This window comes from Arachis hypogaea, chromosome 17 (assembly GCF_003086295.3).
Source record: "Arachis hypogaea cultivar Tifrunner chromosome 17, arahy.Tifrunner.gnm2.J5K5, whole genome shotgun sequence".
Classification (NCBI taxonomy): Eukaryota; Viridiplantae; Streptophyta; class Magnoliopsida; order Fabales; family Fabaceae; genus Arachis; species Arachis hypogaea.
Genome location: NC_092052.1, coordinates 10,621,798 through 10,642,962, shown reverse-complemented (window position 1 = coordinate 10,642,962; position 21,165 = coordinate 10,621,798). Strand labels below are relative to the sequence as shown.

At 33.1% G+C, this 21,165-nt stretch overlaps 2 protein-coding genes and 2 long non-coding RNA genes across 18 annotated transcripts; 2 read left to right on the top strand and 2 right to left on the bottom strand.

The window, feature by feature from the left end:
- Window positions 1–8: 8 nt before the first annotated feature.
- On the top strand, window positions 9–3,232 carry LOC112766257 (uncharacterized). 9 transcript variants are annotated; one of them, XR_011874941.1, is made up of 5 exons: window positions 9–1,146; window positions 1,566–1,767; window positions 2,053–2,287; window positions 2,795–2,821; window positions 2,978–3,232. It is a non-coding gene; the product is annotated as an uncharacterized lncRNA (long non-coding RNA). The 9 variants fall into 9 exon arrangements; XR_003184221.3 differs by having other exon boundaries at window positions 18–1,146; window positions 1,570–1,767; XR_011874942.1 differs by lacking the exon at window positions 2,795–2,821 and having other exon boundaries at window positions 1,570–1,767.
- Window positions 3,233–4,510: 1,278 nt separating this feature from the next.
- LOC112765973 (uncharacterized) lies at window positions 4,511–8,653 on the bottom strand. 6 transcript variants are annotated; one of them, XR_011874936.1, is made up of 9 exons: window positions 7,706–8,530; window positions 7,484–7,603; window positions 7,035–7,259; window positions 6,286–6,329; window positions 6,141–6,167; window positions 5,780–5,833; window positions 5,189–5,255; window positions 5,015–5,071; window positions 4,511–4,874 (listed from the first exon to the last, which is right to left on the bottom strand). It is a non-coding gene; the product is annotated as an uncharacterized lncRNA (long non-coding RNA). The 6 variants fall into 6 exon arrangements; XR_011874934.1 differs by lacking the exon at window positions 6,286–6,329; XR_011874935.1 differs by lacking the exons at window positions 6,141–6,167; window positions 6,286–6,329 and having other exon boundaries at window positions 7,706–8,653.
- Window positions 8,654–13,468: 4,815 nt separating this feature from the next.
- On the top strand, window positions 13,469–17,814 carry LOC112764916 (phosphoinositide phospholipase C 2). The gene is made up of 9 exons (XM_025810744.3): window positions 13,469–14,253; window positions 14,779–14,975; window positions 15,099–15,234; window positions 15,310–15,576; window positions 15,671–15,903; window positions 16,139–16,256; window positions 16,534–16,686; window positions 16,783–16,869; window positions 17,340–17,814. Exons 1-9 carry the CDS (start codon window positions 13,948–13,950, stop codon window positions 17,631–17,633), a joined length of 1,791 nt encoding a protein of 596 aa, XP_025666529.1. The 5' UTR covers window positions 13,469–13,947; the 3' UTR covers window positions 17,634–17,814.
- A 1,137-nt stretch (window positions 17,815–18,951) lies between these two features.
- LOC112766766 (sm-like protein LSM6A) lies at window positions 18,952–21,134 on the bottom strand. 2 transcript variants are annotated; one of them, XM_025812663.3, is made up of 4 exons: window positions 20,963–21,134; window positions 20,721–20,863; window positions 19,307–19,420; window positions 18,952–19,204 (listed from the first exon to the last, which is right to left on the bottom strand). In XM_025812663.3, exons 2-4 carry the CDS (start codon window positions 20,851–20,853, stop codon window positions 19,158–19,160), a joined length of 294 nt encoding a protein of 97 aa, XP_025668448.1. In that variant the 5' UTR covers window positions 20,854–20,863; window positions 20,963–21,134; the 3' UTR covers window positions 18,952–19,157. The 2 variants fall into 2 exon arrangements, with proteins under 2 accessions (XP_025668448.1, XP_025668449.1); XM_025812664.3 differs by having other exon boundaries at window positions 20,721–20,875; window positions 20,963–21,118.
- Between the last annotated feature and the right edge of the window lie 31 nt (window positions 21,135–21,165).

Here is a 21,165-nt window from a genome sequence, read left to right as displayed (position 1 = left end):
AACCCAATAACCCCTCATTGGCAATCTCCCCTCGCTGCGCCATTTTGAGGATTTGAGGAGAAGAGCTCAGATCCCCGCCCTCGCTGTGCCATTTTGATGTCATCGCCATTCCCTTCCAGCTTTCGGCCATCCCACACCCGCCGTAATTGTCCTCCACCACCGGCGCCACCAGGCTCCTCGAACCCCAACCTGACCACGTACCTGTACCACACCGACACGGGCCTCGTGACTCTAACATGGTCACGCTCTATCTTAGGCCGCTCCCTCCACGCCCACGTCCACAACCACAACCCCTTCGATTCCCCTCCTCCTTATAAAGCCCTTCATATTCTGGAAGAAGCACGGATCCAAAACCCTCTCTTCCACCACGTGACTCTTCTGGAACCTCTCCAAGGCCAAGTTCTCTTCCTTCTTCTCCCCCGAACCCCACTCCTCCTTCTACCTCGCTCTCGTCGTCCACAACCGCATCGTTCTCCTCCTCGGCGATTCCCCCAAAGACGCCTACTCCAAGTCCAAGGCTCTCCACGCGAACAACCCCCACTCCCTACTCCTCAAGAAGGAACATGTCTTTGCCGACACCGTTTACTCCACCACCGCCATTTTCGGCGGCAAGACCCACCGTATTGAAATCGACTGCGGCTCCTCCAGGGATAACGACTCTGCCTCCTCCAAGCTCTCTTTCTCCGTCGACGGCGACAGGGTGCTGCAGATAAAGCGCCTCAAGTGGAAGTTCAGGGGGAATGAGAGAGTTGAAAGCACGGAGGGAGCGCCGGAGCTGTCACGGAGGGAGCGCCGGAGCTTCTCCCGAAAGAGAAGGATTCAGAAGGCGGCGAAGGTGGAAACGAACAAGGACAACAAGGGAAGGCGTCAGAGGGAGAAGAACGAGCTAGCGAATCGCCTTGCGAAACTGAGTCGCAGTGCGGCGTGATGAAGAGTTCAGATAAACCTCCGAAGGGGTCGAATTCAGGAACCCTAGCTGCTGAATCACCTGTTGTGAACAATCGGAGTGATGGTACGGTTTGGTTTCAATGAGTATTTGCATTTTTTTTAATCTTCAAAAATCTAAATGAGTGATTTCTTTGTGGTGAAATGGTCCGGTTGGGGAGCCCTGCTATGCCGAATATGGATGTCAAAGCTGAAAGTAAGGTTAGAGCATTTCCATGATAACTTGTTACTATTTTTATTATGTTTCTTAAATTGAGATTTTAAGTATTGTTTTGCTGTGATCGTTTTAAATTTTGTGGGAATCTCACTCTTCGTGTTCATCTGCTTGAAGTTGTAAATTGTACTTGTACATATGTGATACGTGAGAAGGGCTGGTTTTGGTTATGGTTAGAATTTTCTGAGCTGCCTGGTTTAGGGTTGTTCTTATCTTTCTTAATGTTGAGTGTATAGTCTGAGCTGCCTGGTTTAGGGCTGGCTGGTTTTGTTTATTGTGCTGTTTTGGTGTTGAATTCTGGACTTGTGATTGCTGTTTATTGTATTTTTTTTCATTGTCCAAAATAGATGCTGTGAAAGTGTTACTGTTTCATTAATTTTTTTTTCATTAATTGCTGGTTTGTAAGGCAGAGAGTGGTTGGCACAAGGAAGATGAAATCCTTGATGACAGTTGGGTTTAGCAAAGTAGAAAGAAAGGGCCAGCTACCTCGCATCTCGATGGATTGAATTGGGAGGTGCTTGTTGTCAATGAGCATATCTTCAAGTTTGAACTTTGAAGCAAGTTCCCTAGTGCTGTTGAGATGTTATGTTATGCCTCTCGAATTCCAGGTTATTTTTTCAACCATTTGGATTGTGATAAGGAAAATACTAATCAACTATGATATGGTTTGCGTATTTGTTTGTCCTTGGTTTTATTCAATTTCTGCTGCTGAAGGAAGTTACCACCAGCATTGAATCAGGGGAAAATTAGCTTTTTGTTTAGTTTATTAAGTAATGTTAGTACCAGAGATACATTGATCCACAGATGCTGTTAATTATTGAACTCAATTTTTCGAAGGTTTTTATGAAGTATACTAGGATTGTATCATAATATTATGCTGTAGTTTTTTGCAGATCTGTGTTTTCAGTAAATAATCAATCGAAGATTGTAAGCAACTGCTTGGATAGGAAGTAACAAGCATAAGCATTTTCCATAATTTATCTTATAGGAATAGCTTATTGATTTTCCATAATTTTGGGGAAACTAGAAACAACCTGTGCTGCTTTGCTCCTATGTTCCTTCCCACTTCTTCCGTGTTGGTTTATGACTGGTCAGTCTTCTCTGCTCCAAAGGTCACTGATTCTGCTGGTATGTTGTGAACGTAAAGATTTTCCCTCAAATTGTTACCTTGTTGCTGAATTAAATACAGATTGGTAGGTAGATCCACTGAAATGACCCAAAATGAATAAAGTTCTTTTCAGCTAGAAGGCAAAATTCTAATTTAAGTCCTGACAAACAAATTTTCAATTTGTTTTTACTGTTTTATTTTTGGCAGAATTTGTGTGTATTGATTGTAGAGTTAGTGTAGTTTGTGTTTTTGAACAATTTAGTGTAGTTAGTGTACTTATTGCCCCCTTTTTCGCTTGGCTATTATCTTGGAGTTTAATTCATGCTTGAAATTGCACGATCATGCGTACATTCTAGCAGAAGAGATGCTCAATCCAATCCTTTGGACTATCTGTAACTCTATCTTCATGCTCAATATCAGATAGAATGCATAGCTAAATTTATCTGGATTTTCTTTATTCATTTGTTCCATTTTCTACTTTTTATGATATCTGCGTTAATTTACTGTTCCCATTTTTCTTCTTCTAGATTTCAGAACTGTGATGGCAATTCTTGGTAATGGTCTCCTCTAATTATCATTCTTTTTTTATCCCCCTCTCTTGTCATGCCCAGTAGCAGTTTCTCATCCCCTTCCCCCCCCCCCCAAATTATATAAACAGCTCAAAATATAGTGTTTGATTTAATCTGATTTTGATATATATTAATATGCAGGACCTGTTGAAGTGGTAGATGATGTAACAGGTGGACTGAAAAGCTATAGTTTTCTCTCCAATCAAGATGATTAGGCTTTACCTGAGTTCTCAATTTAGTGTAGTTAGTGTAAATTGCAGTGGCATTATAGCTTGTAGGATTTAAGTTGTATTGTTTCTGTATTTTTTTTCAGTTTTTAGTTTTGGAATTTGAACTCGAGATTTATTTTGTATTTGAGTATTAGTTTTTTAATGTATAAAACAGTTATAGCAAAAATTATATGTCACTAATTATTATTTGATTTGTCTTGTAATAAAAATTGCATACTATATTTATAAGTTTGGTAATAAAAAAGAACTGAAAAATTTATATTTTGTATCGCTGAAGGTAAAAATTAGAAAAAGGATTTTTTTTTTTAAATTTTATAAGGCTATTGCCACGCTTTTAAAGCGTGCCTGTATCTCTGGCTATGGCTACGCTTTAAAAGCGTGGCCATATCTCTCTCTATCGCCACGCTTTGAAAGCGTGGCCATATCTCTCTCTATCGCCACGCTTCAAAAGTGTGGCCATATCTCTCTATTGCCACGCTTCAAAAGCGTGGCCATATCTCCCATATGGCCACGCTTTTAAAGCGTGGCCACATCTTCCAAATACGGCCACGCTTTAAAGGGTGGCCATTTGTAAAAAGCGTGGCAAAAGAAAAAGCGTGGCGATAGGTCACCAAAAGCGTGGCGATAGAGCAACCGCCACGCTTGCATACGCTACCCTTTCAAAAGCGTGGTGGTAGCTCAAAAAGCGTGGCGAAAAGCTATCGCCACACTTTTTTCAGCTTTTCGCCACGCTTTAAAAGCGTGGCAATAGAGCTGTTTTCTTGTAGTGTTAGGAGCAAGGACTATATATCTTAGTCGTCTTTCAAAAGATAAATATTGTTGAAAATATTTAAATATAACCTAATAATGTGATCTCACCTTAGATATTGTAAAGACACACATAATACAAAATTTCAAGGTGTACTGTGCTGACTACAAGAAAATAAGTTTTCTGCCACGCTTTTAAAGCGTGCCGAAAAGTGCTAAAAAGGGTGCCGACAGCTTTTCGCCACGCTTTTTGAGCTATCGGTACACTTTTAAAAAGGTCACATCTGCGAGCGTGCCGGTTGCTCTATCGCCACGCTTTTGTAGATCTATCGGCACGCTTTCTTTTTTGCCACGCTTTTAACTCTTGCTACGCTTAAAAGCGTGGCGATATATATTAACCTATCGGCACGCTTTAAAAGCGTACCGAAAAATGAAAGATATGGCTACGCTTTTGAAACGTGCCAACAGTAAAAGATATGGTGTCACTTTTGAAGCGTGCCAATAGTCAAAGAAACATGGACCTATTGCTCCGCTTTTAAAGCGTGGCTATATCCCTATCAAATTAAAAAAAAATCTGGCATATACTTTGAGTACTCAAATTCTAATGCACTCCAAAAACAATAAAAAACATTGACAAAAATCTGTGAATATCATTTAAAAAAATTAATTAATAAAAATTAGTATTACATTAATAAAATTCAAACCAAATTAGCTATATCAATCTCTTATAACCAAAGTAGTTATAAAATACAGTGGGATAAAAAATATCAATACATATACAACTTATTAAAAGTCATTAACTTATTCTATCTCTGTCATTTTTTGTGTAGAAAATAAAAAAATTAAAAAATAAATATCAATAATCCAAACATAATATTGTTGAGTTTCGCAGTTTATAAGCAAGAACTCATGATGCTGAATCTTGTAGCTCACAGCATTGTGCTTTAGAGAAAGGAGATGGCCCTCTTGGAAGAACTTCTATCATTTTTGTAGCACTTGAGGATTTTATATTCTTCATGCATGACTATCAATGCAGTTTCTTTACTTCCCATTCTTCTTACCTACAACAAGTTTAAAAGAAATGCCATGAAAACACACTCAACCATTTTATCTTCAAAATTTCAGAAATTTCTCATCAAGTACAGATAAATAAATCATAATTTTCAACACTATAAAACACACAGAAATTTCCAGAAATTACTCATTGAGCTTTAACGTGCTGAAGGACATTATAGGCTTCATGTTCTTCTCCAAAATCCTACAGGAACGAATAGTTTAAGAATTACTATAATAATAATAATAAATGAATAAAGCAAGAGACGATAGCAATTAGCAAAAGGTTCAACTTGCACAAAAACAAAGCAAAACATGATACCTTCACAACTACGCAGGAGCAACCAGTTCAACTTGCACAAAAGCAAAGTAAAACAGGACCTTCTTCACTGCAGATTAAGAGTATGAAAAAAAGGGTATCAACTAACTACCATTTTGGCTTTAAAAAAATTCAAGTTTTGACAAAATGACCCTTCTGAAAGAGGGAAAAAAATGACATTTTGGCTCCCTAAAGATGATTTCAGTTTGACAAAATAAGCTATTTTCTTCATAAGTGCCAAATAACTCATGCATTTTATTCAACTTTTTATTGGAACATTTGAAAAATTATTTAGAAAGTACATACAAATAATCGAAGAAAAATTCAATCTCTAGGAATACAATAGTTTTCTTACTTAAATCATAACTGGGCCTTATAATCTAATCTTATTAGGTAAAAATTCAATTATCAATTATATATAATAAATAAGTAAATAAATATGACAGAGCTATCACCAATTCACCAGCTAATTTTGGGTATTATATCAATTTAAAAATAAATATTTCCACTCTCATTTTCTTCTGGCTATTTTTGCTAATACAAAGATGATGAACCAAAAGAAAAGGAAGGGAGCAAGAAATACTGAAATAGTACCTCATACGCGTTGGATTTGGTACCAAGCTAGATCAGAACACCAACACTCTTTACCTGAAAACCAGAAGAAAATGTTAAACATGATTAACTATAAGCCCTCCGAATTTGAAATCCCACAATATCCTTAAAAGTTTGCCTCTTATAAACACATGAAGCTAAATCACCACAGTACCACCCATTTCCCTTCCCAAAAAAGTTTTAAACACAGATTTGAGAAGCTGAAAACTCATGAGTTTTTCTTAGCATAATGAACACGAATCCATATAACGGGGCAAAAAAAGTCCATTTTTGAAGTGAACCCGATGACGAAAAAAGAAAAGAGAAGTTGAAAACAATGGATTTGAGAAAGAGAGGAATGTACCCAGATTGAAATAGGAGAGATCCATACCTGAAGCATTAGCAGGGACAGTTTTTAGATATGAAATCTATGAGAAAAGTGACATTTTTTTATGAATCTATGAGAAAATTAAATAAATAAGACATGAGTAAAATCAAATGGAACACACCCAGACATCCTTGTTGATAGGAAAAAAGAGCAATCTCTTCTTTACTGTACAGGAAAAAAAGAGCAATCTTTTACAGCCATGCACTCTACAGAGCTAAAGTCAACCCATAAACACTTCACTCCCAAAATAATCTAATGTGAAATATCTAGAATTAACACCTAGTATTTCTCCAACAACCAAATTAATCCATAGAATTAAGAGCTATATAGTTATATATACTACAAACAAGCCAATGACAATTGTTTCTCAATCAGATAAGAATTACTAAGATTAAATTTAATCACAAAACAGTAGTGTGAGTCACATATTGAGACAATTATAATTTGGTATTAATAGTCTCTAATAAAAAATTCAATTACTACGCATGAATCAAGAACAAACAGAGAAAGACACCAAAAAAAAAAGAGAAAAAACCAGTTCCAATCAATAGTAAGAAAAAGCCACCGACAAAAAGAACAGAGACACAGACACTTACCAAAGACGAACACAGACACAGCCTCACAAAACAGAAACTATACAATCATGTAGGCACATTATAAAGCTTCCATAGCATAAAAAAGTCCCATTTTGAACAAGGCACATGAATGAAAGCTGAGTTTGTTCACTCACCCAGGTACAAGAGACACCTAATTCCATAGTGGAACCTTTAATTAATTTGGACCCTACTGTGTGCACATATGCTTCCACTATCACGCATATTTCTATATATACTAACAAATATTACACCAAACTAAATATATAAAATCTACCTGCAAGACATCTTGTTGTGGAGAAGACAACACAGTAGAAAGAAGTTCAATGCTGTTTCTAGCAACATCAAAAGCTTCCTTAGTTTGTTCAGGAGTAAAACTCTGCACAGGAATATCATCATGCTGAGTCTGGCGTGGAAGATCAAGTTCAACCTCAGACACCGAACGCGGAGGAGTGAAAATAGGCGCCAAGCTCTCGTTGTGACAGCCAGGGAACCGAATACCCTTTGATTTCAGACTCAACCACAAAATGGAAACAAGCAATCAACAATAACACTAATAATAACCCACACTAGCAAATTCAACAGCTAGAGCTAGTAACTAACCCAATCAATTTAGCCTAGGATTTTGAGTTTCTAGGCATGATATGATTATCAGAAATTGTCCCTTGACTTCAACTTAACAATGAAGCAGATATGCATGAAATAGGAAAAAAAAGGTAGTAGTACCTTGTAAGTTTCTTCGTAAACAGGGAGATAGTGAAGCTCGATGGTGGATTCGCCTCAAGCCTCAATCATGATCAAAGCCTTGTTGCGGTTATTAAAACAGTTTGAGGATCGTCAATTAACCTAACCATATCATCAAGAACCCTCTCAGCAGCGACTTCAGAGAAAGCCTTCTCGCAATTCTTCACGATGGTTTCAAGCAAGACGAGGGGCAAGAAATCGAACCTTTCAAGCAGCGACTTCAGAGAAACTCTAAACCATGAATCGAATCTTTACCGCTGACGCCAGCGATGCATCCGACGCCAAGCTCGACGGAGATGCCACCAATCATTTCTTATAAACACAAAAGATGTCGGCACTAGCAGAATGACGGTTGGCGCTGACAGGTTGCCGCTGACGAGTGGCGCTGATGAGTTGCGCTGACGAGTGGTACTGATGGTTGGCGCCACGCGTGAGAGAGGGAGACGGCGGCGTGGGGCATGAGCGACAAGGGAGGGATGGATGTAGGTGCTGCGACGGGTTGGAGGGAGGGGTTGTGACGGGTTGAGAGAGGGAGACAGCGGCGTTGTTGGGAGAGGGAGTTAGGGTTTAGAGATGAGAAGGGTGAGTGACGCCAGATAGGGTGAGAAGTGATTTTCGAAACCAACACTTCTAGTCTAGGTTAAAACATAAAACTTAGAAAAAAAAAGTGAAGTGTGAAAAAAATGGGTGGAAAACTAAATTTTGGAAGGAGGGAACTCTATCGGTACGCTTTTGTAAGGTGCCCAAATAAACATAAGATATGGGCACGCTTTAAAAAGGTGACCATTGAAAAACTAACTAGCCACGCTTTTCAAGCATGCCAGTTTCTCTCTATGGCCACGCTTTTCAAGCGTGACAAAAAAAAGCGTGGCCGAATCACAAATCAGTAGCCACCCTCATAAAAGCGTGCCGATTTTTCTCTATGGCCACGCTTTTCAAGCGTGGCTAAAAAAAGCGTGACCAAATCCCAAATCAATGGCCACCCTCGCAAAAGCGTGCCCATAGACCACTTTTGGGCACGCTTTAAAAGTGTGACAAGAAAAAAGGGTACCGACAGACCTTTTTTCTTGTAGTGTGATAGCAAGACTTAAGGCTAAGAAAATCAATAATATATAATTTTTTTATGCCATACATTTCATTGAAAGCAAAAATACTGAAGTGACAAAACATTAGATTTTGGGGAAGCTAAGTGCAAGTGGGAAACAAAAGTATATATATATATATATATATATATATATATATATATATATATATATATATATATATATATATATATATATATATATATATATAAAAGGAAAAGTATAGATCGACAATAAAAATATTAAATAATGTGAACAATTAATATATTGGATGTTTATTTTACTAGGTGTGCAGATGATTATTCTAATATTAAGATTTAGGTGGATAATTTAGAGGTGTAGTATATTTTAATTTGATTGGTGATTGTTCATGTTATTCAAAAAAGTTATTGGTTATCTAGCATTATCTTATAAAAAAAAATATATTTTTCGTCTATGAATGTACGTATTTCTCTATCCAAGAATATAATATAAGCCAACTTTGAATATATATATATATATATAACACAAGAATTATTATTAGTTTAAAGATATTTAAATTTTTTAAAACTTATTTAACTTTATTAAAAGTTATTAAATTAAATGTTTAGTGCATAAAAAATACTACAATTAATGAAGAACAGTGAGTGGGTGGGAAAATAAATTAATATTTAAAAAGTTTGAAAATAAAATAAAATAAAAAGAAAAAAGTATAATGTTTAGGAAGAAATCAAAGTTGGAAATGAAAAAGACCAGTGAGTGGTATAGCAATTAACGTGGTGGCCCCTATATATGTGTGTGTTCAAAGTTTTGCGATGAATGAACCAATATCATAGAAATGAATCAATGATGCAAACAAATTCGTATCCCACAAATGCATCCCTACACTTATTACCCATCACAATCACAATTATTTGCTTCTTCAAGACCAATCATACATGAAAGAAAGAAAAAAAAAAGAAAAAAAGATATTTAAAAAAAATGACGTTTTCTTTTATTTAGCCGCAGAGGTTGCTAACATGAAAGAAAATGGTAATAAGGAGGCTTAAATTTGATCAAATTATGCATAACTTTTTTTTTAATTAAATATTGGCACACTTCCATCCTAGGGTTAAATTATAGTTACAGAATCTTACATATTTTCTTATCAATAAAAGTTTTATAGCAATAATTAAATTAACTATATATGTTCCTTATTCTCAGATACGTACCATAAACGTACGCCTACGAAAACTATCATACGAAAGATCAGATCATTATTCAGTTATGAATATGAAACAAAGTTATGTGCATGATCAAGATCTATTGTACTCAAGCACATCATTTAATTAGTTGACACAGTACTTAATTGACCATATATATGTAGTAATGTAGATACTTTTGTATATAAAACCTTTACATATGCTTATGTATGTTTTGACAATTATTGTGACAAGATTATCGAAGAAGTTTCAAACTGTTCATTTAATTTCCTACAATCCTTCGTTGAGCAGAAAACGTAACCCTATATCTAAATTGTTAGATTATCCTTTCCAATTTGCTGTCCATATTCCGCTTAATAAATCTTATAATTGAATTAATTAATTTGGATGGGTTAAATAATCAGTTTATTTATTCATTTAAATAATTGTTAGAAGTTTAAATTCTGTTTTATATATACATTAAATTACTGATTAATAATTGATTCTTGAAAAAAATTTAGATATATAATAAATTTAAGAATATTATTTATATATTAAAATTAATTATTATGTATTTTTATATAAATATATGTACAATTTAATTTATTTTTAATATATATTTTATATTTTAATTTATATTTTATATTAATAACTATTTTTAATAACTAATTTTAATAACCATAATTTTAATATATACTTAACATGATCATAACAAATTAGTGCTTAGTATGTGTGATAGAAAATATCAAAAGAATCTCAAAATTGAAACATTTGTTCGGATAATAATAATAATAATAATAATAATAATAATAATAATAATAATAATAATAATAATAATAATAATAATAATAATAAATTAACATGTATGCTTAACTATATCATTATTGTTGTGAATAGTCTCGAGATAATATTAATTTGGTCGAATCTTAAATTATATTTTAAAATTTTAATTGTTTTTAGTTAGTTTTTAAATTTTGCAAAGGTGATTTCTATTTATTTTTGAGACAATTTTTAATAATCAAACGTTAATGAAATACTGATATAAACAATTAAATATTACATTAAATTCCTAAAAACGATGTCATAATCCAAAAATAACACGTATCATTTGTTTTGGTGTTAATTTAAATATTTTATTTCCTTCTAAAACAAGTGATATAACATTATTTTAGATTATTTAAACGCTAAAATAAAAATGATGTCATTTTTAGGAGATCTAACTATTTAATATTCACATTAACATTTTATTAACATTTGTTTGCTATAAATTATTCGAAGGACTAATGTATATATGTGAATCATGTTTATAAAATTTATAAACTAAATAAATATAATTAAAATTTAAAAAATTAAATTAAAATTTATGTACAAATTTGTATAAAATTAAATAATATTATCTCGAATCATCTCTTCTAAAAATTAAGTGACCAAACATAAATAAATAAATTTAAATAATTATATATCTAACAGAATATCACGTATAACGGATAATGATATTTTATTTTTCTAACTAGCTAGTATTTGAGAAGTCTTGCGGCACATACTATAAGTATGAAATGATTTATTCTTATATATAGTGATTAAAATTGTCTTATTTAATTATTCTTTGATATCTTAACTAATTTTTTGTCTTTTTTGATAAATAATAATAAAAAAATTTATGAATTTAAGACGTCAATCAACAAGTAGGATTAAAAAGAAGAAAAAAAAAAGACTTCTTGGTTTGTCTTAAGAAAAATGAAATAAGCTATATGGTGGTTATACCAACATTACAATTGAAAGGTTAGAAAGTTGCAACTTATATATAAATACATGACCCACTTGGTTACCTTTTTAAATTAAATATAAACAAAATTAAATATCGTCATGCATGGCATATGCGAATATAAAATCACATATAAAAGTGATTCCACATCATAAACGTTATCCATTTTGACACTCCCTTACAGCAAATGCTTCCATTGCGTAATTATGGTTTCGAGATTTATCATTGCTTACATCAATAGTCATTTGTTGGCATCTGGAAAACTAATCTCTCATTAAAAATTAATATCACATTCAAATGGAACAGGACACATCATCATCTTGATGATAATTATTTATTAGAAAAAGTTAAAATCAATGATCATGAAGAACGTTTTCACAGTAAAAAAAACATAGGGTGGCCATCAGTTGACCTAGACCTTGTAGTTTTCAACTATAACTCTCAGTACGAAACCCCAAAATCAGTGTGTAATTGTGTATATATATATATAAACGCCAAAATTAAAATAGTTAGCCAAGAAAAGCGGAATTTGACTTAAAATAACGCAAACAATTATAGAATGAGTATAAACATCTCATATCATAAAATCATTCATCCAAAAAATTTAAACTAATTTTGGAGTTTACTAAAAATCGAATTTTAGACCTTTCGAATTTAGAATTTTGATACTATATCATGATACCACTCATTCCAAAAAGCTTACGTTGATAAAAAAAATAATACTAATAATTATATCTCTAATACTCTCTAAATCTCTATTATATGCATTGTACAAATATTTCATTGGCTCCCTATATTTTTCCTTATAGAATTTAATCTTAACTTTAGTAACAATAATATTACTTTTAGTAATAATAACTGTAAGATGCTTTACCATATTCGACGATCATGTTACCACACAATTAAATTAAAATATCTAGTTATTAATACATCATTTTCAATATTTCTAAACTATTATCTTGGAGACTTGGAAGCTTGGGCAAGAAAACATTTACGTCAAATTAAAATGAAAACTAAACATTTATCAAGTTAATGTTAATTATATATTATTATTACTAGGCCTAAATTCTATGAAAAAAATTCTCTAAATTGAGAAAATTAATAAATAAAAAAGAGAGTTTAACCATAATTAATTTTATAATTTTTATTAGTTTGAGTTCTATTACTGTATTACATACTTTGATTTAAGAGTTATTACAATTTTTTAATTTTATTAAATTTTTATTTTAGAGATATTTGATCTTAATTATATATATACACACCATGATCATCAATATAAAAATGTGTTTTACACACATATTCTATTATATATATTCACATTAATAACAATTATTTTTACTACCTATCACATAAATGATCTAAAGAATAAATTTAATTAAATCATTGTATAAAACATTTTAATATATCAATATGTCATATCTTATCTTAGATTATATAAGGAAAAAGAAATAAATAGTGTTCCAAGTTCCAATGCAAGTTCCTGATCTAAATAAAAATACCTAATCCAAAATTTTAAATTATGTTAATATACTTTTTTTTGGTGACTTACATACTTTAAACAAAAAGCATAATTTCGCTTTTTATAGAATTTTTATATTTTAAACACAAAATATTAATTAACTATGATAATTAACTAATATTTTTTTCTTACATTTATTTAATATTTAAAATAATATATACTAATTAATTTATTTTACTAAAATTATTAACTCATAGTATTTTTCTTTAATTTTTTTATTTGATAGATAAATCAGTCGGCCACATTATATTGTTTCTTTAAATGGAACTATGATTTTAAGATTTGTTAAAAGTTTTAAAATTTTGTACTAAATAAGATTTGTCTAAAAATTATTAACATTTTTAATAATAACAAAATATAATTATATTAAATATATATTAAAATTAATTATTAATATAAAATTTATATTAAAAATAAATTAAATAATTTATATATTTATATGTAAATATATCATAATTAATTTTAATATACAAATAAAAAAAATAACACATGAATTTTAAAAATGGATCTTCTCAATTTTTTTTAATAATTAAAAAAATAAAATATAATTTTTTATTATTAATTTTATAAATAAGATAAAAAATAAATATAAAAAAATATAATAAAAGATTAAAGACCATACTTTACGCTCTCAATTTTTGTTAAGGACGGAGAGGATCCCTCCCCATGAATCCCCATGTGTAAAAAATAAGACATGCGATGAATGTTAATGCAGAGAGAAAGAGAGAAAGAGAGTAAAGCTAGTTGGCACTCACTCACAACATAACTCACTCACCCAACACCCTTCTTCTTCTTCTTCTTCTTCTTCCATCATTTATTAACAATCTTAACAAGCTCAACCATTTCTCTCTCTCTCTCTCTCTCTCTCTCTCTCTCTCTCAAGAAGAAGAAGAGGAGGAGGAGAATTTAGAATTCCGAATATGTCATCCAAACAGACGTACAGCGTGTGCTTCTGCTGCCGGCGGCGCTTCAAGCTTGCGGCGGCGGAGGCACCGCCGGAGATCAAGTCTCTGTTCGGAAAATACTCAGACGACAACGAGCTCATGACAGCTTCGCACCTTCAGAAGTTCATGGTTGAGGTTCAGTGCCAACAAAACGCCACTGAAGAAGAAGCTCAAGCCATCATCGATAGCCTCAAGCATTTCCATCGAAAGGGTCTCAATCTCGATGCTTTCTTCAAATATCTCTTCAGTGACTCCAACCTTCCCTTGCTTCCTTCTCTTGGAGTAATTCTTCTTTCATTGTTTTGGCTGTTTCTGTTTTTGGACTATTCTAGGTCAATTGTTGAAGTCAACGACCTTGGATTTTCCATTCTTTGCTTTCCAATTGGGGAGTATTACTCTTGTTAGATTGGATTTTACATTTTAGTTTATAGTCTTTGTTTTTGTATACACTCGAGTCTTTGTACATATATGATCTTTTGATGTTTCCTAAAGTTTGGTCTCTTACTTGAAAATTTGGTAATTTTCTTAGTGTAACTGTTGTTTTGACTTTTATGGAAAGTGAGAGAGATTAGTTAAGGTGTATTTTAGCTCAGTTTATAGTAACTTGGATTTGATGCAAATTCTATGATTTTGGTCAATTATTTACCTGTTAGGATTGGCAATAAAAGGTGAGAATCTGTCTTTGTTAGAATAAGGCATTGTTGTTGGATATGGTACACCATGTTGTATTGTTTCATGTATATTTATAGGAATTCTCTTGTTCTGACTATGCTTCTTTGTGCAATTGTTTTGTTCCTTCTACTGCAGGTTCACCATGACATGAATTTACCCTTGTCCCATTATTTCATATATACCGGACATAATTCCTATCTAACTGGGAATCAACTTAGCAGTGACTGCAGTGATATCCCCATCATAAAGGCACTGGAGAGAGGTGTAAGGGTCATTGAATTAGACATTTGGCCTAATGCATCGAAGGATAATATCGATGTTCTTCACGGAAGGTTGAAAATTTTCTCTTTAAGAACAAGCGTAGATAAATTATCATGATACTATATCAATGTATTGCTGTTCTCCTGAAAATTTTGAATATCATTTGTTCACATCAATATCTATTCTTAATATAGGACATTGACTACTCCGGTTGAGCTTATCAGATGTTTGAATTCTATCAAAGAACATGCCTTTGTTGCATCAGAGTATCCAGTTGTAATAACATTGGAAGACCACCTTACTCCGGATCTTCAGGCTAAAGTAGCCGAGGTTAGTTACTCAGAGTTTTTATCAGAATTCAAAGTGCTTACATTCTTATAGTTGACGACTTTCTCCAAATTTTAGATGGTAGCTCAAACATTTGGGGAAATACTATTTTCTCCTGGATCAGAAGCCTTGAAGGAATTCCCTTCTCCTGAATCACTTAAAAGGAGGATCATTATATCAACCAAACCGCCTAAAGAGTACCTTGAGGCAAAGGACAAAGTCGATGATCCACCGCAGGAAAAAGCTTCAGGGGACAATCCAAAGCAGCGAAAGGTTTCAGGCGATGATGAAGCTTGGGGGAAGGAAGTCCCAAGCTTGAAAGGTGGAACTATTGCTGATTACAAGGTTTGACACTACACAAATGATGTACATATATTGCCCCTGCATTTAATTCTGTAAGGGAGACTTGTCAATGGATTTATGGTCGTGGCATATTTAGGACAATGAGGATGAAGAAAATTTCGATGGCGAGGAAGATCTCGAAGAAGGTGATAAGTCATCACACCACAACGAAGCTTCAGAATATAGACGTTTAATTGCCATTCATGCTGGGAAGCCGAAAGGTGGCATAACTGAGTGCCTCAAAGTGGATCCTGAAAAAGTGACACGTCTAAGTTTAAGTGAGCAACAACTTGAAAAGGCTGCTATGACTTATGGAAAAGAAATTGTCAGGTATCAGTTAAATGTTTTGACTTTTAACTACAATTCTTCATTTTTATGTAAATGTAGTCAAATTTGAATTTATATATACTGCTTAACTACTTCTTTAGTTCTGTTCAACTTTTCTTTCCCCTTGTTGCTTGTTCAATTGTTGTTTGAATAAAATTTATGTCTCTGTTGTGCGTACAAATGAAAAAGAGAGGTTTTTTTTTCTTAAAAATGATTTGTCATTGTCGATTTACTATAGGTTTACGCAGCGGAATATATTAAGGGTGTATCCAAAAGGTACTCGCATCGATTCATCAAATTATAACCCATTAATTGGATGGATGCATGGGGCTCAAATGGTTGCATTTAACATGCAGGTTTCTATTTCTTTCTCTTCTTCTTCATCTCATGCTGGTCCACACTATTTATATTTTCCATACTTTAAGGAACTTAACCATTGCTATGTATTTTAATTCTGGCACGGGTCCATTAGTTCGTTGTTCTACTTAGAGGTGCATGGTGATATAGATATAACTTTCCAGCTTCAAACAAATTTATACTAAACATATGATTTAACTTCTAGCAAAGTGACTTGAAATATCGGATCATGTTCGAAATATGAGTCAGTTTTCATTGTGGATGGTTTCATAACAGGGATACGGTAGATCTCTTTGGTTGATGTACGGAATGTTCAAAGCCAATGGAGGGTGTGGTTATGTTAAAAAACCAGATTTTCTGTTAAAGAATGGTCCAAATGGTGAGATCTTCGATCCTAAAGCGAAGTTACCTGTGAAGACTACTTTGAAGGTAAGGCGCATTTTGTCTATCAAGTATCAGTTGCCGCCTCCAAGAGTCAAAGCTTAGTGCTAACAAGAAGGTAATGCTTTTGTTATTGTTATTCAGGTGACTGTTTATATGGGAGAAGGATGGTATTATGATTTCAAGCATACACACTTTGATCAATACTCACCTCCAGATTTTTACACAAGAGTAAGTTAAGATTATCTATTAGATCACTCCTCGTATTCAATCTCTAAACTTGGGGAATCCTTAAATAGCAACAACTTTCCCTATCTAGAAAGGAAACTACTTTTATTTATGTAGCAGCAACTGATTAAGTGTTAATGTAAAAGAGTTTTAAACTAACAATGTCTTAAGTTAAACTCTTTAACAGTACATGTCAATGCACTTTCATATTCTTACACTTGCATATTCACTAATTCTCTTACACGGTCGATATAATATAAAGAAGATGAAAACTCATGTGCAGTTGTCTTCATGTGAAGATGATAGATGAGAACTGCTAGATGACAGTTTAGTCAAATATGTCAAATCATCCTCATTTTTTACTATTATTTTCACATTAAGGCATCTTCATGTGAGTGTTATCTATGAAGAAACTAAACTATTTGTTCACTGAGTTCATTGATAAGCTGTTCATTTTTGCTCATTTGATTCAGGTGGGGATTGCTGGAGTCCCTGATGATACCGTCATGAGAAGAACTAAGGCGATAGAGGATAACTGGGTGCCTTCTTGGAACGAAACTTTCGAGTTCCCATTAACTGTTCCGGAACTTTCACTGCTTCGAATTGAGGTTCACGAGTACGATATGTCTGAGAAGGATGACTTTGGTGGCCAATCATGCCTACCTGTTTGGGAGCTAAGAAGCGGCATTCGAGCCGTTCCACTGTATAGCCGCAAGGGAGACAAATACAACACTGTGAAGCTTCTTATGCGCTTTGAATTTTATTGATTTTGTGGATCCTTCTTGCCTACATTGTGTATAGCGATCAAAATATGTTCAGGTAAGAGTTTGTATGTAGCAGTTGAATGGTGTTGTGAATAATGCTTTTGAGAAATGAGGTATGTTGGTGTGTTATGTCCTGAACAGTGCAAGTTTCTACCGTAATAAGAAATTGTGATTTGATGGGAAATACTATAATTCCTGTGGCCTAAATTCTATGAAGCAAGGAAAGTTAGTTAAATTGTGTTCATCATTACTCACACTGATCCACACAACACAAGTATCTTCCTAATCCAATTATGTTTTCTAAAAAAAAAAAATTAAAGTTTTTAGATACACCTTCATACATCTAAATCAAATGACGTGTTGATATGTCTAATTTTATGTTAGACAAAAAGAAAAATAATGAAAAGCACAATATATAGTAAATCTGTAATGATGCAAGTGCATTATTTACATCAAAATTTAGCGTTTTAAGAACACTAGGTCAAAAGATAATAAATTTGCTTTTAAAATTTTTAATGTATTTAACGAATTGAAAATGGAAAAATATTTTGAACATGATCAATTTGTATTCATGAAATCTATATTTCGAGCCTTTTGTCAGATGTGCTAACTTTTCTTGGCTTATCGCTTAAATATATATACTATTATTTAACGTATATATGTAAAGACATTTTAAAAATATCATAAAAATTATTTTATTAAAAGTTTTATAATTTTTTTTTTATATTTTCAACACATTGAATGTATTGAAACTTAAAATATTTTTATTATTATCTTTTTAAAATATACATTTAAATCACAGAATAGCTAAAGCTAATTCCATATTTATATTAAGATAATTTTTCCATTCACTTGTGACCCTTGCTTTACACAGCTACTTTGACTAGTTCTATAAGATGTTCCTCACTTCTCACCACGGTTATTGATTCTTTCTGCTTCTCACTTGCTCTTTTTCTATTACATCATAGTTCATGATGGTCTTTCAGTAATCATGATATGAAAAGTAAAACGTATTTGAAAGAAACATTTATTGAATCTCAGTTTTTGTTGACAATAAATAAATGCGGTCAATTGTACCTGATACCTACCAATCGCTCAACTCTTGTGCTTTACCCTTTCATTTTATTTTAATACGACTTGTTCTTGATCATAATTTTGCAAATTAAAAAATCTGAACAGAACTCTTCTTTATCATATTATTTTACATGTACTTGCAATAAATAAAATTCAAATTTTAAAGGTCGTATTAGACATTACCATTCCCTCCCCCAAAAAAAGGGTCATATACCATTTTCGAATTCCAATTTTGAAGAAACGTTGATAAAGAAATTGCAAACTAAGCTTCAACATCTTTCAACATATTTGGAAATATTGCATTGAATTACATTTAAACATGATCTTTAATATTAAATCATGATTTGAACATAAGTTAAAATCCATACTTTTATATAGTTCTGCTGAAAAACTATAACTGAACAAAGAAAGTGTATTCCAAAATCAAAACGTTCTGGAATCCTGCTGCTCTTGCTAAGCTCCTTCTGCTAGAGTCCTCTTTGAAGTACTAATGTACAGAACTGCATCAGGGAAAATTCCCAGCAATTTCAATTATTTTTACAATCATATATCAATCATATTATGGACAATTATAATTCAATAACATCATACTTCAAGCATACCATTATTCCCTCGAATGAAGGCGTCGCCATATTTGTTCTTCAGTTGGCCATTGACATACTCCTCTGTCTGTTCCATTGCAATATTCATATAGCCATCTAGACAAGCTAGGATACCTGCAAAAGTAACCACAACGAGTCAATTTAATTCGTCTCCGTACACAAGCATAGAATAAATTCATGAATCATGATAGTAACATTCAACTGCTCTAATCTAACATTGGGAATTTTGTAAATATTGCAAACTATGATCTTTCAAGTATTCTACGTGTAAGCAATCTCATTGTAAACACGATATATAATAGAGTGCAATGGTGTGGTTTGATCCATATAGCCGAACCCACCTAGTGGGATGTTGTTGTACGATCTTCAAGTATTAATCTTCATAGAGTAAAAATGTAAAATTTGTGGGGGAGAAATTCAATGACTTGAACCAATTGTTCATAAATAATGTAAACCAACATATAGTCTACATCAAAAGAGACTCTTAGTATTAGATATATCTAATATCTATATCGACAAGCAGGTACTACCTTGTTTATGCTGAGTGCTCATATGCTACCCACTACCCAGGAATCTAATATAAGCTCGGCCTAGAAACCAACACATGAATCTCCACCAGATGAAAAACAACTTCCATTTGTCCTATCAACATGAGTTTCAATTACTAGTGATCCACATACGATTGTGTCTTGGGAAAACTCATTTTCCATGTGTTGTGAAGACTCCCAACATTCCTTTCTATTTGTCACTGTAAATCCGGTGCATCTTTGGATTGCTCTAAACGTATTTAGATGTGTTGATTCAAAGACGTACCAAATTTTTCACGGTGACTAATAACAATTGTACAGAGTGAGTACCATGATCAGTTGATATTCCTTTACGATTATGCTCTTAAATTATACTTATAAAGTTCAAGGAGCCAAGGGCCATGGATTCCACAATAGACAGAGTTCATTTCACAAAGAGCGAGTGCGAAATGAATCAATTGGTTCACTTTATTAATGAAACTATAACCTCGAGTTATACACATGTTGACCAAATAACCGCCTAACTAACAAATCCAGCTCAATAATAAACTAACTCCACCATAGCTTTATCTAACTAAACATCCAAGCCTAAAGATGAAACTATGCAAGTATACACACTAAGAGATACCACAAACAAACCACAAGAGGAAAGAGGTAACTAATTTCCACATGATAATTACACTGTTTCCTGGAATCTAGCTAGGACCTTCATGGCAAATTAATCAATGTAAATAAATTTTACAGATACATTTTCGATGTATTGTCACGTTAACAAAAAGAACTCAACCGTGTATTCAACGTGGAATTTTTAACTAATAGAAAGCGAATTTCTAAGGAAATTGCAGTTAGCGTTATAATATAAAGAAAATGAAATTGAGATTACGAACCACGATAATCAACGCCGGAATTGAGCTTAACGACAACGGGGCGGCCGCGAATGGATTTGAGGAAATCGGCAGGGGTTTTAGTGGTTCCTGATGATCCTTTCTCCTTCTCTTTTTCTTTCTCTACTCCACTCATCTTCTATCTTCTGCACACCGCTCTTCAATTCAAATCAAATGAAACGAAAAGAAAGGGAGTACCTCTCACGAAAATAAAATGAATAAAGGGATAAGAAGTGGGGACTTACAAATACTGCGCCGTCAGGTATACAGAGTGGGGAGACGGTGGTCGTCGGAGCGGCTACCGCGGAGGGAGAAAGAAGGCTGAGAGTGAGAGTGCTGTGAACGAGCCAACTGATTTGAAAAATTGTAAGAAACCCTAACACCAACAATTCTCTCTCTTCTTTTTTTTTAAAAGGTAGGTTTTTTTGTTTAATTAGTTATTTTTTTT

Bases quoted from the DNA above. Each gene is read 5' to 3' on its own strand.
- LOC112766766 (XM_025812663.3), bottom strand. From the start codon at position 20,853: ATGAGTGGAGTAGAGAAAGAAAAAGAGAAGGAGAAAGGATCATCAGGA. The intron at 19,421-20,720 runs GTTCGTAATCTC...TTACTTTTGCAG, and splicing joins TTCCGGCGTTGATTATCGTG to GTATCCTAGCTTGTCTAGAT. The intron at 19,205-19,306 runs GTATGCTTGAAG...TCCCTGATGCAG, and splicing joins CTTCATTCGAGGGAATAATG to TTCTGTACATTAGTACTTCA.
- LOC112764916 (XM_025810744.3), top strand. From the start codon at position 13,948: ATGTCATCCAAACAGACGTACAGCGTGTGCTTCTGCTGCCGGCGGCGC. The intron at 14,254-14,778 runs GTAATTCTTCTT...CTTCTACTGCAG, and splicing joins CCTTGCTTCCTTCTCTTGGA to GTTCACCATGACATGAATTT. The intron at 15,235-15,309 runs GTTAGTTACTCA...TCCAAATTTTAG, and splicing joins TTCAGGCTAAAGTAGCCGAG to ATGGTAGCTCAAACATTTGG.